This window comes from Coregonus clupeaformis, unplaced genomic scaffold (assembly GCF_020615455.1).
Source record: "Coregonus clupeaformis isolate EN_2021a unplaced genomic scaffold, ASM2061545v1 scaf1384, whole genome shotgun sequence".
Taxonomy (NCBI): Eukaryota; Metazoa; Chordata; class Actinopteri; order Salmoniformes; family Salmonidae; genus Coregonus; species Coregonus clupeaformis.
In genome coordinates this window covers 126,465-146,492 of record NW_025534838.1, presented here as the reverse complement: position 1 = coordinate 146,492, position 20,028 = coordinate 126,465, and the positions used below count along the sequence as shown (strand labels likewise).

The following is a 20,028-nucleotide window of genomic DNA, read 5'->3' as shown; positions in this document are numbered from 1 at the left end:
TTCCCAAACAAATTTACTGAGCTTGAGCAATGTTGATAAAAAACGATGGCTATATGTTACCCTAATAAGAGTAGTGCAAGGTTGGTAAAATTGTATTCAAAATTATTCACAGTTATGTTCATGGCTGCCAAAGGTGCTTCACCAATTATTAACTTTTTTAAATTCATTTGTAAAATGTTCTATAAATGTTTATTCACTTTGAAAAATCTAATTGAATCTGTGAACAACAGATGCATATCTCTAGATATCCATAGATTAGGGCCTAATATTTTTTTTTTTCATTTGACAGATTTCCTTATATGAACTGTAACTCAGTAAAATCTTTGAAATTGTTGCATGTTGCGTTTATATTTTTCTTCAGCGTAGTTCTACTCACTAAAGGTCATTTGAAGTCTTCTACATAGGTGTTTTGAGTTTTCCATTATAGACCAGATAGTACACATCAAGATAGACAGAAAATATGTTGCTGACTGGCACTTAACTGGTATTAGACAAAATGTGCACAGTTCCTGATAATTGAATGTAGAGTAGACTGATGTGATAAATAAATATAGCAGTCAGTCACCCTCTCTTGTTTAATGACAGCCATTTTTCAATCAATCATTTAAAATAACAACGTTAGAGCTCCACAAATACGTATGGAATTACATTGGGAAAATGACAGGTCATCAGCAGACACCGCACAAATAGCATCAGACTTGTTCTGTACAAAAAGGCCTCTGATCAATGTTAATATGAATAGCCAACATGTTTGTGTGCATAAAAGACAGGCTGAGAGCCTCATGCACTCTCCTTTTCAAGCACTGCAGTCGCATTGAACCAAATGATTTAATTAGTCGAAGACACAAAATCGGGTAGCTGGGAGGAGTGAGGAGGCCTCCGAAATGTCTGTTCTGAGATCTGTGCCAAAGCACCTCAGGAGTGAGTGGAGTTTTTTGGGATTGAGCCCAGGCTCTTCAGAGATATACGTGTCGGTCGGTCGACCGGTCAAGCTGTGGAGAGAATGATTAACAGGCACATAAACTCTGTCAGACGACAGAAAGCCCTGATACACTACGTTGCCATGAACAACATATCTCAACTCCAGTCAGCAGCATGTCAGCACTCCTGAGCTGAGGGCAGTCACATAGTATATTATTCTGACAACCCTCTCATCTATCACAGTTATGTAATAGCTATATTAAGTCATTACTGAGAAAATGCAGCACTTATCAATTATACCAGTCTTGCATATTCATACAGCAAAGATCATAAATAGACATGAAATGTTTTTAGCTGTTGGATAGATTGGAACATACACGTGGCATCCCAGTCCCTTACCATCCGATGTTGAACTCCACGTGGGCATCAAACAGGGCAACGACGGGGGCACTGGAGGCTCTCCACCCACTGACCCTGGAGCGGATCAGCCCCTCCTGCTTGTCGTGGCGGACCACCTTGATGAAGTCTGGCCGCTGGGAGTTGGTTTCCTTCACAAAGTTCTGCAGGTTCTCCTTCAGCTCAGCTATAGAAACATTAATAGAGAGACACATACAGTACAGAAAGAGAGAAAAAGGGAGAGAAGTTTTACAGAGTCTGTCTGTCTGACCTTTACAAAGAACCAGAGTGGCTGAAACATTGTTGAATGAAACTCTGGGAAGCCTTGAAACAGTGTGTAGGTATTTCTCATTATGTCTTATAATATACTGCACCTGTGAAATTTTGCAGGTTTTCCTACTTACAAAGCATGTAGAGGTCTGTAATTTGTATCATAGGTACACTTCAGCTGTGAGAGACGGAATCTAAAACAAAAATCCAGAAGATCACATTGTATGATTTTTATGTAATTAATTTGCATTTTATTGCATGACATAAGTATTTGATACATCAGAACTTAATATTTGGTACAGAAACCTGTTTGCAATTACAGAGATCATACGTTTCCTGTAGGTCTTGACCAGGTTTGCACACACTGCAGCAGGGATTTTGGCCCATCCTTCAGGTTTCGGGGCTGTCGCTGGGCAATACGGACTTTCAGCTCCCTCCAAAGATTTTCTATTGGGTTCAGGTCTGGAGACTGGCTAGGCCACTCCAGGACCTTGAGATGCTTCTTACGGAGCCACTCCTTAGTTGCCCTGGCTGTGTGTTTCGTGTCGTTGTCATGCTGGAAGACCCAGCCACGACCCATCTTCAATGCTCTTACTGAGGGAAGGAGGTTGTTGGCCAAGATCTCGCGATACATGGCCCCATCCATCCTCCCCTCAATACGGTGCAGTCGTCCTGTCCCCTTTGCAGAAATGCATCCTCAAAGAATGATGTTTCCACCTCCATGCTTCACGGTTGGGATGGTGTTCTTGGGGTTGTACTCATCCTTCTTCTTCCTCCAAACACGGCGAGTGGAGTTTAGACCAAAAAGCTATATTTTTGTCTCATCAGACCACATGACCTTCTCCCATTCCTCCTCTGGATCATCCAGATGGTCATTGGCAAACTTCAGACGGGCCTGGACATGCGCTGGCTTGAGCAGGGGGACCTTGCGTACGCTGCAGGATTTTAATCCATGACGGCGTAGTGTGTTACTAATGGTTTTCTTTGAGACTGTGGTCCCAGCTCTCTTCAGGTCATTGACCAGGTCCTGCCGTGTAGTTCTGGGCTGATCCCTCACCTTCCTCATGATCATTGATGCCCCACGAGGTGAGATCTTGCATGGAGCCCCAGAACGAGGGTGATTGACCGTCATCTGGAACTACTTCCATTTTCTAATAATTGCGCCAACAGTTGTTGCCTTCTCACCAAGCTGCTTGCCTATTGTCCTGTAGTCCATCCCAGCCTTGTGCAGTCTACAATTTTATCCCTGATGTCCTTACACAGCTCTCTGGTCTTGGCCATTGTGGAGAGGTTGGAGTCTGTTTGATTGAGTGTGTGGACAGGTGTATTTTATACAGGTAACGAGTTCAAACAGGTGCAGTTAATACAGGTAATGAGTGGAGAACAGGAGGGCTTCTTAAAGAAAAACTAACAGTTCTGTGAGAGCCAGAATTCTTACTGGTTGGTAGGTGATCAAATACTTATGTCATGCAATAAAATGCAAATTAATTACTTAAAAATCATACAATGTGATTTTCTGGATTTTTGTTTTAGATTCCGTCTCTCACAGCTGAAGTGTACCTATGATACAAATTACAGACCTCTACATGCTTTGTAAGTAGGAAAACCTGCAAAATCGGCAGTGTATCAAATACTTGTTCTCCCCACTGTATGTACCTTGGACTATTGACTCTAACTACACATTTGAAAAGTGCTTTACAGTCCCAAGTTCTATTTATTCCACAGTGTAAATGGGATTTCAAATAAATAATATTGCGGTTGTGAAAGGTCCTCTGGAAATATCCTATTATTGATGTCTATCAGCATCATCTGGTTGAGGGAAGTCAATTCTACTTTCCCACAAGCTCCATCTGCCATCTGTTTGTTTTAATTTGCTAGGTGGTCATGGCAGTGTCTCACCATGGCAACCAGATGGAGTGATTGGGACATGAAGGGCGAGGACTGGTCATCAATGTCTGTTTTCATTACAGTAGTGTTGGGGAGTTAGCTGAGACACTTCATGGGACAATGGCTTTCAGACATGTTCTTTATGACAATATTGATTATTCAACCATGAACTGATTAGGATTAACCAAGTAATATCCAGCAATAGTTAGCGGTGAAAATACAGTAATTTAACTCGTTAAGAAATGAAGAGGACAAATAAGAGGACTAAGGTCGATTTGGTTAATTGGATTGTCATGGGAAGTAATCCCAGCTGACCCTATGAGACACCCCACTCAGGATGGGGAGCCGTTAGCCAGACTCCTGAAACTGTACAGACGGGAAGAGTCACATTGTTCAAAGTGAGCCAACTGCCAAGGAATTAATTAGAATACCAATGGCCATAAATGAAACTTTTACAGCTTCATTTCCACTCTCAGCAATACTCTGCATCTCAGCTATACAGCTCCGTTTTCCAATTAATTTACATTACAGAAGCTCCTCTTTTTTTTATGTAATGATTCAACATTTACATCCTGAAATTGGAGGCCTTAATAAAAATATCAATTCAAAAGAAGCAGTCAGTTTTTTTAATCCCTCTGCCAGACTCTTTTGACCCTCATTTGTCATCTCAACAGATATGTTCAGTAAAGTATGCAGCTAAAACACCTTCATACAAATGATCAGTCTAGGTAAAATAGAGCCTTTAAATCCCCTCTGGCTCTATAGCTGATTAGTATGCAGGTCGGTCCTGCGGAAATAACTAGCCTAACAAATGACTTAATTCGGAGCCGTGTGAAAGTAATCCATTAAATTGGCAGGCAACACCAACACATTTTTAAAAGATATTGTAAATGTGTATGGGGTAAGATACATTATGAGTTTATTACCAGTAATAAGATTATAGAGAAACTCCTGATGTACTGTCGGTCCTCAAGCATGTCAAGTGTGAATGGATACACAGTGCTTTCAGAAAGTATTCACACCCCTTGACTTTTTCCACATTTTGTTGTGTTACTTCCTGGATTTAGAAGTTATTTAATTTAAGATAGTAAGCAGTCTGAATGGATTCCTGTTGACAATGCAGTGTGTATACTTTGTAGGCTACATTTAGAAGGAATGTAGGAGTTACCATTGTTGCTGTTGTCATCGACCAGGATGATCTCCTTAAGGAGGTGGGAGGGAGTCCTGTTCATGGCTGTGTGGATGGAGCGCAGGATGACCGACAGGGCCTCGTTCACAAAAATAAAGATGATACTTACTTGTGGGAGATTGGTGGGGTACGACATGTTTCTGCACCTGAGGAGAAACAGCAAACAGACAAGATATGAACAAGAACCTTCTGTCAGATTTTTTTTTTTTTATGGACAATAAAAAGGAGCCAACAAAAGGGTCAAAGGTCATGTACCCATCAGGTCTGAGGTCTGGGATGGGTCTGGCCAGAGAGAGGCGGTCACTGAGGTAGCCGTTGTAGCCGTAGTACTGGAACTTCTTCAGCGCCACCCGACGACTCTCAGGACCGAGGTCATGACCCCAGCGGACAAACAGGGAGGAGTCTGAGAGGGACTCCCCTACTTTTTCATCACTACCCTTCTGGGGCAACTCTGTAAGCAAGAGAGAGAGAAAGGAGAGTGGTAAAATGGTGTGTGCCTGGGCTATAGAAAGAATACATGTTTACATTCATGCCGCCTACTGCACATACTGTAGCTTACATTAAAAATAGTTATACCAGTGGGGAAAAGCATGATCACAGGCACAATTCCTGGAATGCATTAGCATTTGAATTGATCCATCTAAAACGCTGCAATGTGTTACTGCAGCCTTGGACAACTGATGCCAGTCTTGCATATTCCTACTTTTCCTGTGGTCTACTGAAAGCAGCAAAACCAAACAGGTTAGTCCTACTATATCACATTGTCTGGACAAGACAATCATTTCTCCTTCACTCAACACCACTATTGTGAGCTGAAAGAATGCAACGCAATGGAATGTTGCTAAGGTATTTATGATGCCGGGAAATGTCCTCACAAACCACAGCGAGAGATGAAGGACTTGGTGCAGGTAATTAATGAATGCTAATTATCAGCCAAGATTATTTAATTATAGCCACTGCATTGCACTCTCTCTCAGCACTAAGTCATTCATCTCTGCCACGACTGGGATCCCAACATTTGCATTTGCTACTCTGAGGGCAAAACTTAATCTGAGGAGGAGGATGTTGACATGAAGGGCTCGGCTACACAGTCGCTCCTCACAGCACCATAATACTCAGATCCTGATCATAAATATATTTCTATGGATAGGTGTGGTTTCGGGTTAATATCCAATGACAATGTCTCTTTGACAGAACACTCCCCTGTAGCTCAGTTGGTAGAGCATGACGCTTATATACGCCAGGGTTGTGGGTTAGTTTCCCACGGGGGGCCAGTATGAAAATGTATGCACTCACTAACTGTAAGTCGCTCTGGATAAGAGCGTCTGCTAAATGACTCAAATGTAAAATGTAATTGGAGCCTAAATTAACAATATTTTGCACAGTGTTAAATACATTTAAATGAAGTCAGATAATTAATATTTACATAGAGGCTTTATGGATAACATAAAATAGAGCTCAAAAGGTCACCCACCAAATATGACAAAAGAAAAGGCGTCGTCTTTTGTTCACAGAAGTACTTATGGAATATAGACTACCAGTCAAACGTTTGGACACACCTACTAATTCAAGGGTTTTCCTTTATTTTTACATTGTAGAATAATAATGAAGACATCAAAACTATGAAATAACTCATATGGAACCATATAACCAAAAAAGTGTTAAACAAATCAAAATATATTTTATATTTGAGATTCTTCAAATAGCCACCCTTTGCCTTGATGACAGCTTTGCACACTCTTGGCATTCTCTCAACCAGCTTCATGAGGTAGTCACTTGGAATGCATTTCAATTAACCAAAGAGCTCTCCAAGGATGTCAGGGACAAGAATGTAGACCTACACAAGGCTGGAATGGGCTACAAGACCATCGCCAAGCAGCTTGGTGAGAAGGTGACAACAGTTGGTGCGATTATTCGCAAATGGAAGAAACACAAAATAACTGTCAATCTCCCTCGGCCTGGGGCTCCATGCAAGATCTCACCTCGTGGAGTTGCAATGATCATGAGAACGGTGAGGAATCAGCCCAGAACTACACGGGAGGATCTTGTCAATGATCTCAAGGCAGCTGGGACCATAGTCACCAAACAATTGGTAACACACTACGCCGTGAAGGACTGAAATCCTGCAGCGCCCGCAAGGTCCCCCTGCTCAAGAAAGCACATATACAGGGCCATCTGAAGTTTGCCAATGAACATCTGAATGATTCAGAGGAGAACTGGGTGAAAGTGTTGTGGTCAGATGAGACCAAAATCGAGCTCTTTGGCATCAACTCAACTCGCCGTGTTTGGAGGAGGAGGAATGCTGCCTATGACCCCAAGAACACCATCCCCACCGTCAAACATGGAGGTGGAAACATTATGCTTTGGGGGTGTTTTTCTGCTAAGGGGACAGGACAACTTCACCGCATCAAAGGGACGATGGACGGGGCCATGTACCGTCAAATCTTGGGTGAGAACCTCCTTCCCTCAGCCAGGGCATTGAAAATGGGTCATGGATGGGTAATTCCAGCATGACAATGACCCAAAACACACGGCCAAGGCAACAAAGGAGTGACTCAAGAAGAAGCACATTAAGGTCCTGGAGTGGCCTAGCCAGTCTCCAGACCTTAATCCCATAGAAAATCTGTGGAGGGAGCTGAAGGTTCAGGTTGCCAAAAGTCAGCCTCAAAAATCTTAATGACTTGGAGAAGATCTGCAAAGAGGAGTGGAACAACATCCCTCCTGAGATGTGTGCAAACCTGGTGGCCAACTACAAGAAACGTCTGACCTCTGTGATTGCCAACAAGGGTTTTGCCACCAAGTACTAAGTCATGTTTCGCAGAGGGGTCAAATACTTATTTCCCTCATTAAAATGCAAATCAATTTATAACATTTTTGACATGCGTTTTTCTGGATTTTGTTGTTGTTATTCTGTCTCTCACTGTTCAAATAATCCTACCATTAAAATTATAGACTGATCATGTCTTTGTCAGTGGGCAAACGTACAAAATCAGCAGGGGATCAAATACTTTTTTCCCTCACTGTACATTAGTGTGTCTAGTTTGAGAAACAGACGCCTCACAGGTCCTCAACTGGCAGCTTCATTAAATAGTACCTGCATAACACCAGTCTCAACGTCAACAGTGGAGATGCGACTCCGGGATGCTGACCTTCTAGGCAGAGTTGCAAAGAAAAAGCCATATCTCAGACTGGCCAATAAAAATAAAAAGATTAAGATGGGCAAAAGAACACAGACACTGGACAGAGGAAGATTGGAAAAAAGTGTTATGGACAGACGAATCAAAGTTTGAGGTGTTCGGATCACAAAGAAGAACATTTGTGAGACGCAGACCAAATGAAAAGATGCTGGAGGAGTGATTGATGCCATCTGTCAAGCATGGTGGAGGCAATGTGATGGTCTGTGGGTGCTTTGGTGGTGGTAAAGTGGGAGATTTGTACAGGGTAAAAGGGATCTTGAAGGAAGGCTATCACTCCATTTTGCAACGCCATGCCATACCCTGTGGACGGCACTTGATTGGAGCCAATTTCCTCCTACAACAGGACAATGACCCATAGCACAGCTCCAAACTATGCAATAACTATTTAGGGAAGTAGCAGTCAGCTGGTATTCTTTCTATAATGGAGTGGCCAGCACAGTCACCAGATCTCAACCCCATTGAGCTGTTGTGGGAGCAGCTTGACCGTATGGTACGTAAGAAGTGCCCATCAAGCCAATCCAACTTGTGGGAGGTACATCAGGAAACATGCAGTGAAATCTCTTCAGATTACCTCAACAAATTGACAACTAGAATTCCAAAGGTCTGCAAGGCTGTAATTGCTGCAAATGGAGGATTATTTGATGAAAGCAAAGTTTGAAGGACAATTATTATTCCTATTAAAAATCATTATTTCTAACCTTGTTAATGACTACATTTCCTATGCATTTTGCTATATTTCCTATTCAAACTCATTTCATGTTTATTTTCATGGAAAACAAGAAAATGTCTAAGTGACCCCAAACTTTTGAACGGCAGTACTGTATGTACAGTTGAAGTCAGAAGTTTACATACACCTTAGCCAAATACATGTAAACTCAGTTTTTCACAATTCCTGACATTTAATCCTAGTAAAAATTCCTTATTTTAGGTCAGTTAGGATCACCACTTTATTTTAAGAATGTGAAATGTCAGAATAATAGTAGAGAGAATGATTTATTTCAGCTTTTATTTCATTCATCACATTCCCAGTGGGTCAGAAGTTTACATACACTCAATTAGTATTTGGTAGCATTGCCTTTAAAATGTTTAACTTGGGTCAAATGTTTCGGGTAGCCTTCCACAAGCTTCCCACAATAAGTTGGGTGAATTTTGGCCCATTCCTCCTGACAGAGCGGGTGTAACTGAGTCAGTTATGTAGGCCTCCTTGCTCGCACCCACTTTTTCAGTTCTGCCCACAAATTGTCTATAGGATTGAGGTCAGGGCTTTGCAATGGCCAAGCTTTAACTTCCTGACTGATGTCTTGAGATGTTGCTTCAATATATCCACATAAAAAGTGCACCAGTCCCTCCTGCAGCAAAGCACCCTCACAGCATGATGCTACCACCCCCGTGCAGGTGTTCTTCAGCTTGCAAGCAACCCCCTTTTTCCTCCAAACATAACGATGGTCATTATGGCCAAACAGTTCTATTTTTGTTTCATCAGACCAAAGGACATTTCTCCAAAAAGTACGATCTTTGTCCCCTTGTGCAGTTGCAAACCGTAGTCAGGCTTTTTTATGGCGGTTTTGGAGCAGCGGCTTCTTCCTTGCTGAGTGGCGTTTCAGGTTATGTCGATATAGGACTTGTTTTACTGTGGATATACATACTTTTGTACCCATTTCCTCCAGCATCTTCACAAGGACCTTTGCTGTTGTTCTGGGATTGATTTGCACTTTTCGCACCAAAGTACGTTCATCTCTAGGAGACAGAACGCATCTCCTTCCTGAGCGGTATGACGGCTGCATGGTCCCATGGTGATTATACTTGCGTACTATTGTTTGTACAGATGAATGTGGTACCTTCAGGCATTTGGAAATTGCTCCCAAGGATGAACCAGACTTGTGGAGGTCTATAAAAAAAATTCTGAGGGCTTGGCTGATTTCTTTTGATTTTCCCATGATGTCAGGCAAAGAGGCACTGAGTTTGAAGGTAGGCCTTGAAATACATCCACAGGTACACCTCCAATTGACTCAAATGATGTCAATTAGTCTATCAGAAGCTTCTAAAGCCATGATATCATTTTCTGGAATTTTCCAAGCTGTTTAAAGGCACAGTCAATTTAGTGTATGTAAACTTCTGACCCACTGGAATTGTGATACAGTGAATTAAAGTGAAATAATCTGTCTGTAAACAATTGTTGGAAAAATTACTTGTGTCATGCACAAAGTAGATGTCCTAACCGACTTGCCAAAACTATAGTTTGTTAACAAGGAATTTGTGGAGTGGTTGAAAAACAAGTTTTAATGACTCCAACCTAAGTGTATATAAACTTCCGACTTCAACTGTACAGTGGGGAGAACAAGTATTTGATACACTGCCAATTTTGCAGGTTTTCCTACTTACAAAGCATGTAGAGGTCTGTAATTTTTTATCATAGGTACACTTCAACTGTGAGAGAGGGAATCTAAAACAAAAATCCAGAAAATCACATTGTATGATTTTTAAGTAATTAATTTGCATTTTATTGCATGACATAAGTATTTGATCACCTACCAACCAGTAAGAATTCCGGCTCTCACAGAACTGTTAGTTTTTATTTAAGAAGCCCTCCTGTTCTCCACTCATTACCTGTATTAACTGCACCTGTTTGAACTCGTTACCCGTATAAAAGACACCTGTCCACACACTCAATCAAACAGACTCCAACCTCTCTACAATGGCCAAGACCAGAGAGCTGTGTAAGGACATCAGGGATAAAATTGTAGACTGCACAAAGCTGGGATGGGCTACAGGACAATAGGCAAGCAGCTTGGTGAGAAGGCAACAACTGTTGGCGCAATTATTAGAAAATGGAAGTAGTTCAAGATGACGGTCAATCACCCTCGGTCTGGGGCTCCATGCAAGATCTCACCTCGTGGGGCATCAATGATCATGAGGAAGGTGAGGGATCAGCCCAGAACTACACGGCAGGACCTGGTCAATGACCTGAAGAGAGCTGGGACCACAGTCTCAAAGAAAACCATTAGTAACACACTACGCCGTCATGGATTAAAATCCTGCAGCGCACGCAAGGTCCCCCTGCTCAAGCCAGCGCATGTCCAGGCCCGTCTGAAGTTTGCCAATGACCATCTGGATGATCCAGAGGAGGAATGGGAGAAGGTCATGTGGTCTGATGAGACAAAAATAGAGCTTTTTGGTCTAAACTCCACTCGCCGTGTTTGGAGGAAGAAGAAGGATGAGTACAACCCCAAGAACACCATCCCAACCGTGAAACATGGAGGTGGAAACATCATTCTTTGAGGATGCTTTTCTGCAAAGGGGACAGGACGACTGCACCGTATTGAGGGGAGGATGGATGGGGCCATGTATCGCGAGATCTTGGCCAACAACCTCCTTCCCTCAGTAAGAGCATTGAAGATGGGTGGTGGCTGGGTCTTCCAGCATGACAACGACCCGAAACACACAGCCAGGGCAACTAAGGAGTGGCTCCGTAAGAAGCATCTCAAGGTCCTGGAGTGGCCTAGCCAGTCTCCAGACCTGAACCCAATAGAAAATCTTTGGAGGGGAGCTGAAAGTCCGTTTTGCCCAGCGACAGCCCCGAAACCTGAAGGATCTGGAGAAGGTCTGTATGGAGGAGTGGGCCAAAATCCCTGCTGCAGTGTGTGCAAACCTGGTCAAGACCTACAGGAAACGTATGATCTCTGTAATTGCAAACAAAGGTTTCTGTACCAAATATTAAGTTCTGCTTTTCTGATGTATCAAATACTTATGTCATGCAATAAAATGCAAATTAATTACTTAAAAATCATACAATGTGATTTTCTGGATTCTAGATTCCGTCTCTCACAGTTGAAGTGTACCTATGATAAAAATTACAGACCTCTACATGCTCTGTAAGTAGGAAAACCTGCAAAATCGGCAGTGTATCAAAATCTTGTTCACCCCACTGTATGTACAGTGAGGGAAAAAAATATTTGATCCCTTGCTGATTTTGTACGTTTTCCCACTGACAAAGACATGATCAGTCTATAATTTTAATGGTAGGTTTATTTGAACAGTGAGAGACAGAATAACAACAAAAAAATCCAGAAAAACGCATATCAAAAATGTTATAAATTGATTTGCATTTTAATGAGGGAAATAAGTATTTGACCCCTCTGCAAAACATGAGTCAGTACTTGGTGGCAAAACCCTTGTTGGCAATCACAGAGGTCAGACGTTTCTTGTAGTTGGCCACTAGGTTTTCACACATCTCAGGAGGGATTTTGTCCCACTCCTCTTTGCAGATCTTCTCCAAGTCATTAAGGTTTCGAGGCTGACGTTTGGCAACTCGAACCTTCAGCTCCCTCCACAGATTTTCTATGGGATTAAGGTCTGGAGACTGGCTAGACCACTCCAGGACCTTAATGCGCTTCTTCTTGAGCCACTCCTTTGTTGCCTTGGTCGTGTGTCTTGGGTCATTGTCATGCTGGAATACCCATCGACGACCCATTTTCAATGCCCTGGCTGAGGGAAGGAGGTTCTAACCCAAGATTTGACGGTACATGGCGCCGTCCATCGTCCCTTTCATGCGGTGAAGTTGTCCTGTCCCCTTAGCAGAAAAACACCCCCAAAGCATAATGTTTCCACCTCCATGTTTGACGGTGGGGATGGTGTTCTTGGGGTCATAGGCAGCATTCCTCCTCCTCCAAACACGGCAAGTTGAGTTGATGCCAAAGAGCTTGATTTTGGTCTCATCTGACCACAACACTTTCACCCAGTTCTCCTCTGAATCATTCAGATGTTCATTGGCAAACTTCAGACGGCCCTGTATATGTGCTTTCTTGAGCAGTGAAGGACTGAAATCCTGCAATGCCCGCAATGTTGCGGGCATTGCAGGATTTCAGTCCTTCACGGCATCGTGTGTTACTAATTGTTTTCTTGGTGACTATGGTCCCAGCTGCCTTGAGACCATTGACAAGATCCTCCCGTGTAGTTCTGGGCTGATTCCTCACCGTTCTCATGATCATTGCATCTCCACGAGGTGAGATCTTGCATGGAGCCCAAGGCTGAGGGAGATTGACAGTTATTTTGTGTTTCTTCAATTTGCAAATAATCGCACCAACTGTTGTCACCTTCTCACCAAGCTGCTTGGCGATGGCCTTGTAGCCCATTCCAGCCTTGTGTATGTCTACAATCTTTGCCCTGACATCCTTGGAGAGCTCTTCGGTCTTGGCCATGGTGGAGAGTTTGGAATCTGATTGATTGATTGCTTCTGTGGACAGGTGATTTTTATACAGGTAACAAACTGAGATTAGGAGCACTCCCTTTAAGAGTGTGCTCCTAATCTCAGCTCATTACCTGTATAAAAGACACCTGGGAGCCAGAAATCTTTCTGATTGAGAGGGGGTCAAATACTTATTTCCCTCATTAAAATGCAAATCAATTTATAAAATGTTTGACATGCGGTTTTCTGGATTTCTTTGTTGTTATTCTGTCTCTCACTGTTCAAATAAACCTACCATTAAAATTATAGACTGATCATTTCTTTGTCAGTGGGCAAACGTACAAAATCAGCAGGGGATCAAATACTTTTTTCCATCACTGTATGTATGTATGTATGTATGTATGTATGTATGTATGTATGTATGTATGTATATGTATATATATTATATATATATATATATATATATATATATATATATATATATATATATATATATATATATATATATATATATATATAGTGTTTGGAGGGGGGTATATCAGCTTTAATATTGCAGATAGATTGTGGCTTCCATCAATGTAGTTGTCTGCATCATTTCCAATCCCCCATATTTTTTATTGAATATTGTTATTAAAAGATTGAGACATGAATTGAGAAATGAGAATTTTTCAGTCTGAGACTATTATTACCGATAGCATGCTGTGGAAATTACACGATAGCATTTAAGCTGAAGTAAAATAAAATCTTCAAGCGCCTATGGTAATGATTTCCTATTATCCATATGTGCAATAAGCAGTTTCCCCCCGAGTCTTGGAAACAGAAAAATTATCAGCGTAATAGAAAAGTCACCAGAGAACAATATTTGCCCACAATAGAAAACATGATTGTAGTTTTGTGAAATAGTGAGTGCAAGATGTGCGTCTAGTCTCGTGTATAACAAAAACGACCACAAGAATTCAAAAACAATATTTCTATGGCATGCATTCAAGTCTTTTTGTCCACACTGTCAACAACAGTACAGTATGTCTATGGGAAATGGACTAGATTCCATAGTTTTTCAATGCTCAATGAAGGTAAACGAGATGTGTGCATTCCGCATGATGAGTTTCAGTATTCAATTATACATCATACAATCTGCAAAATCTATGAGATTAAATAATTTTACACAATCCTATTTCAAGTAAATACTTGTAAAAATGTAAAGCTCAGAAAAAGTAATTGCCTCTCCACTTAGGTAATGGCATTCACTGTGTACTTCGAAAAAACACAGTTCTGTGTCTTTTTTCACTTCAAATTCATTAGCAGTCGTAATAGCAGGGTAAATGTTTACCCTGTGCTCTAGGCGGGCTGTACACTTCTGTATACATTATAATGCATTTGGCTTGGCCTAGGCCCCCCAACACACCTCTGGGCCATAGTGGACCTCTATGGTTAATCATGTGGAAAAGAGGTGAGCCGTGTAGGCATGTGTGAAGGCTTCAATAGACAGCAGTGTTTTGGACTGAAAAAAGTAGCCACTTTGCTTTGAGTTTTAAGTAATTTAGTCATGAAGTACAAATACAGTCATGCGATTATAGCTTGTCTCTGAGGCCTACTACGTAAGATTCAGATTTCCGTCCTGCCTTATAGTTTTGGGGTAGGTATCCTCCCTCTCAACCTTGTACAGTACCCCTACCCCCTTAGATCACTGAGAGCCTAGAGCCTTTCATCTATAGTGTCATTTGTTTAGGGTTGGGAGGTGGTGGGGGTTTGTGAGCTCCGGGGTACAGCCCAAAAAGCTACTGCCACCAAACACTGATGTCATCATGGCAAACAGCAGGCTGAAGTGACCTTGCTGAGAAAACGCTGGCTTGTTTTCAATGTTTGCTCAGCTGGAGTAACACAATATAGAGACCCTCACAGTCTGTAGAGCTTCCTCCCACAGAGAGCAGCGAGGATGAACATGATTATCAGTGTAGGTAGAATTTATAGCTACATCATCATGAAACTCAGAAAAATGTCAAACCATTTATGTTTTTATCTATTCATGAGAACACAGCACATCACAAGGACTTAGATTATCATCAGATCAAATTTTGTGCCGCTTGCAAGCGGGAATATTGTTACCATCATTTTGTTACCATAACGAATGGCAATATCTTGATCCAGCACAAGAAAACTACATTGTGCAGATGGTCTCAGACAGCTAGAGTTTGTGAGTTCCAGGTTGGTCATTTTCGGAGGTCACTCTCTCATTAGAACACAACACTGGCTGACAGCCCACAGCAGTCTGGAGGGCATGCATGCCTGTCTGCATGTCTGTCTGCATGTCTGTCTGCATGTCTGTCTGCATGCCTGTCTGCATGCCTGTCTGCATGCCTGTCTGCATGCCTGTCTGCATGCCTGTCTGCATGCCTGTCTGCATGTCTGTCTGCATGCCTGTCTGCATGCCTGTCTGCATGCCTGTCTGCATGCCTGTCTGCATGCCTGTCTGCATGCCTGTCTGCATGCCTGTCTGCATGCCTGTCTGCATGTCTGTCTGCATGCCTGTCTGTCTAAACATCTACATGACCCCTATGAATTAAACAGATGAATTCATGCTGCATTGCATCAGAGCCGGTACATCAGTCACTTTTGGGTTTGATGAAAGTCACAGATTGTAGTACAACTTTTACAGGGAAAAAAGTATTTGATCCCCTGCTGATTTTGTACGTTTGCCCACTGACAAAGAAATGATCAGTCTATAATTTTAATGGTAGGTTTATTTGAACAGTGAGAGACAGAATAACAACAAAAAAATCCAGATAAACGCATGTCAAAAATGTTAAATTAAATTGATTTGCATTTTAATGAGGGAAATAAGTATTTGACCCCCCTCTCAATCAGAACGATTTCTGGCTCCCAGGTGTATTTTATACAGGTAACGAGCTGAGATTAGGAGCACACTCTTAAAAGGGAGTGCTCCTAATATCAGTTTGTTACCTGTATAAAAGACACCTGTCCACAGAAGCAATCAATCAATCAGATTCCAAACTCTCCACCATGGCCAAGACCAAAGAGCTCTCCAAGGATGTCAGGGACAAGATTGTAGACCTACACAAGGCTGGAATGGGTTACAAGACCATCGCCAAGCAGCTTGTTGAAAAGGTGACAACAGTTGGTGCGATTATTCGCAAATGGAAGAAACACAAAATAACTGTCAATCTCCCTCGGCCTGGGGCTCCATGCAAGATCTCACCTCGTGGAGCTGCAATGATCATGAGAATGGTGAGGAATCAGCCCAGAACTACACGGGAGGATCTTGTCAATGATCTCAAGGCAGCTGGGACCATAGTCACCAAGAAAACAATTGGTAACACACTACGCCGTGAAGGACTGAAATCCTGCAGCGCCCGCAAGGTCCCCCTGCTCAAGAAAGCACATATACAGGCCCGTCTGAAGTTTGCCAATGAACATCTGAATGATTCAGAGGAGAACTAGGTGAAAGTGTTGTGGTCAGATGAGACCAAAATCGAGCTCTTTGGCATCAACTCAACTCGCCGTGTTTGGAGGAGGAGGAATGCTGCCTATGACCCCAAGAACACCATCCCCACCGTCAAACATGGAGGTGGAAACATTATGCTTTGGGGGTGTTTTTCTGCTAAGGGGACAGGACAACTTCACCGCATCAAAAGGGACGATGGACGGCGCCATGTACCGTCAAATCTTGGGTGAGAACCTCCTTCCCTCAGCCAGGGCATTGAAAATGGGTTGTGGATGGGTATTCCAGCATGACAATGACCCAAAACACACGGCCAAGGCAACAAAGGAGTGGCTCAAGAAGAAGCACATTAAGGTCCTGGAGTGGCCTAGCCAGTCTCCAGACCTTAATCCCATAGAAAATCTGTGGAGGGAGCTGAAGGTTTGAGTTGCCAAACGTCAGGCTTGAAACATTAATGACTTGGAGAAGATCTGCAAAGAGGAGTGGGACAAAATCCCTCCTGAGATGTGTGCAAACCTGGTGGCCAACTACAAGAAACGTCTGACTTCTGTGATTGCCAACAAGTACTAAGTCATGTTTTGCAGAGGGGTCAAATACTTATTTCCCTCATTAAATTGCAAATCAATTCATAACATTTTTGACATGCGTTTTTCTGGATTTTTTTGTTGTTATTCTGTCTCTCACTGTTCAAATAAACCTACCATTAAAATTATAGACTGATCATTTCTTTGTCAGTGGGCAAACGTACAAAATCAGCAGGGGATCAAATACTTTTTTCCCTCACTGTATGTTAACATTTATTGGAGGCTTACATTGTCAGATTTGACGATAAAGATTTAGAAAACGTCACATTTTGCGGGGGGGATAACTGCAATAACTATACGTTTCCAAGTCAATGTGCCTAGGGCAATTCCACAGTAACAGAATTATGCCAAACAAAAACCATTGATTTCAAAGTTTAACAAACCATACAACTCTATGCAAAATGATTTTGGTCGGTGCTCAGTGGGTGAGGATGCTAGTTACAGTAAATGGAAAGAACGGGAGCTGATGGGTAGGTGTCAGTAAGATCTGGGAGAGAGAGGCAGGGGTTGTCCAGAATCCAACTGTTTTAACACTCAAAAAGAGAAAGAAAACAGTTATGAGCTAAACGTAACAGTATGCCAGTGGAAGGGAGGACAGTAGCAGGTGACACAACTGTGGTTAGTGACTATTGTGATTTCCCATTGTAGCTAATTCAGTTGCAGGAATATAAGTGTACTGTATATAAATACACTGTGTACAAAACATTAAGAACACCTTCCTAATATTGAGTTGCGTTCCCCTCCCCCTCCTCTTTGCCTGGATGTCCTTTGGGTGGTGGACCATTCTTGATACACAAGGGAAACTGTTGAGCGTGAAATACCCAGCAGGGTTGCAGTTCTTGACACACTCAAACCGGTGCGCCTGGCACCTACTACCATACCCCATTCAAAGGCACAAATCTTTTGTCTTGCCCATTCACCCTCTGAATGGCACACATACACAGTCCATGTCTCAATTGTCTCCAGGCTTAAAAATCCTTCTTTAATCTGTCTCCTGCCCTTCATTGATTGAAGTGGATTTAGTGACATCGATAAGGGATCATAGCTTTCACCTCGTTAGTCCATGTCATGAAAAGAGCAGGTGTTCATAATGTTTTGTACACTCAGTGTGTACTGTAAGTGTTGGCAGGGGTCTTTACGTCAACATCAAAGCCTTTACTTATGCCTAATTTTTAAGATGAAAATGGTTTAGAAATGTTTTATCTATGCCTTCAATTTTGACACCCAATATGATATGCTCCTATGAACTTCACATGTTGGTGCTCATGATTTATTTTCTATGGAAATGCACCCTACACCCTACAATCATTTTAGATATCATCTACATTACCATTTCCTGTTGCATTTTTATTTTCTTCATTTGTACTTCTCTAACATTGTAATGGGAGATCCTATTGGCTAAGAGGTAAAGTTACATTCCCCTTTACAACATCAGTTCAACAGCCTCCTGCTGTTAAAGGGACAATCTGCAGTTGCTACATCCATTTTTGGTACCCATTGATCCTTGAAAAATATAACTTATAAATGCCTCATGAGCTTAGTTCAACTGTCGTACCGGATCAGAACCCAAGATATAAGCTTGTTTTACGCCAATGTTTGTAAAAGTAAACAAACACTGTATAGCCTCCAAACATGGTTAAAACTATAATTTTGATATAATGGCTGGTCAGTCCATTTGAAAGTGGAAAATATTTACAGCGCCATCCCTCAGCTTTTTAGCGAAACAGTGGCGGGGAAAACGCTTTGTTATTGTTTCAACTGCTGATTGCCGCTTTAAGGCTTCATAGAGCGTATCCCAGCATGCTTTGCACTTCTAAAGCAAACGCACTCCCCCTAAAATAAGGGAATTTGGTTTTTAAAGGAGAATCTCATTTGCTCTCCAATCTATTGAAATTCTCTCTTGCCAAAGCCTTTGTTTTATCTGTTTGGTTACAGAACTTTACTAAATCACACAGAAAAAGTTCCCTCTTGTACAATAATGCTTGTGGACCAGTGGTGCTGAAGTGCTGCTGTGCCTGGAGCGTTGTGCCTCAGCTCTGAAATTATTAATTTCATCATCATTTAAACAGATGGTCTTCCCACCTATTTCCTCAACCGTGAATAATGATCAACCATTTGCAATGCATCTCTTTCAAGAGCTTTAGTTTTGTTTGCCAAACTGTTCTTTTCAACCATCAGGCACCATTTATGCTTACATAGTGTGACGGCCTACTGAATCTGTCCAAATGGGCATCGTATTTCACTCTGTTCATCTGTCCTAAATCCCTCTATGTGGGCTTTGGATCACCTCCCTCTGCAGTCAGGGCACTATCAGTATCCATCATGTCTGAGGATTACCCACAAGGCCTGTCGGGAGGCTCTTACATGCACACACATCGCTTGCACGTGCGCACACTAGGCTTGGCCAGTATCCAGATTGTCATACCTTCGTACCGACCTTGTGCCATACTGGAATATTCGGTAATACTGGCACTGGACACAAGGGGCGCCATTTTTAAACCCCACTGAGCCTTTGTAATCCAAAGGTTAGCAATGCTAACAAGTACATGTAAAATCCGATAGAGAATGTAACTAAATGCTAAAAAGCGCATTGCGAACATTTTATACAGTCTGACCTAAAGTATTTGCAAGACAGACATCCCAGCTCAAAAGTAATACAAGTAACAAAACAATTACTCACAGTTTGCTGCACACACAAAACAAAACATTAAACAGCAAGGCTCTTGATCCAGAAGGGGATTCTCCGCTGTTACCAAGCAACGCTTGATTTTGGGAGAAGCTAACCACTTAGCTAACTAGCTACTAAATGCACAACTGCAGAGCATTTAGCACATTTTAGAGAGTTAACTTAATAGTTATAAGATGTCTAGCTGGCAAACATTAAGTTGTGAATTCCATACTGTAACTAGATCACCTGGCGTGTGCTGCATTACAGTGAG

At 42.1% G+C, this 20,028-nt stretch overlaps 1 protein-coding gene across 1 annotated transcript in view; it reads right to left on the bottom strand.

Moving 5' to 3' along the window:
* Positions 1 to 537: 537 nt before the first annotated feature.
* Positions 538 to 20,028, bottom strand: part of LOC123486956 (polypeptide N-acetylgalactosaminyltransferase 18-like) — a 39,012-nt gene continuing 19,521 nt past the window's right edge. The window contains exons 2-4 of the mRNA XM_045218119.1: positions 4,919 to 5,114; positions 4,643 to 4,809; positions 538 to 1,504 (exon numbers count right to left, since the gene is read on the bottom strand). Of these exons, the coding sequence (XP_045074054.1) occupies positions 1,317 to 1,504; positions 4,643 to 4,809; positions 4,919 to 5,114 (551 nt within the window). The 3' untranslated portion in view covers positions 538 to 1,316. The remainder of the gene's footprint in view (positions 1,505 to 4,642; positions 4,810 to 4,918; positions 5,115 to 20,028) is intronic.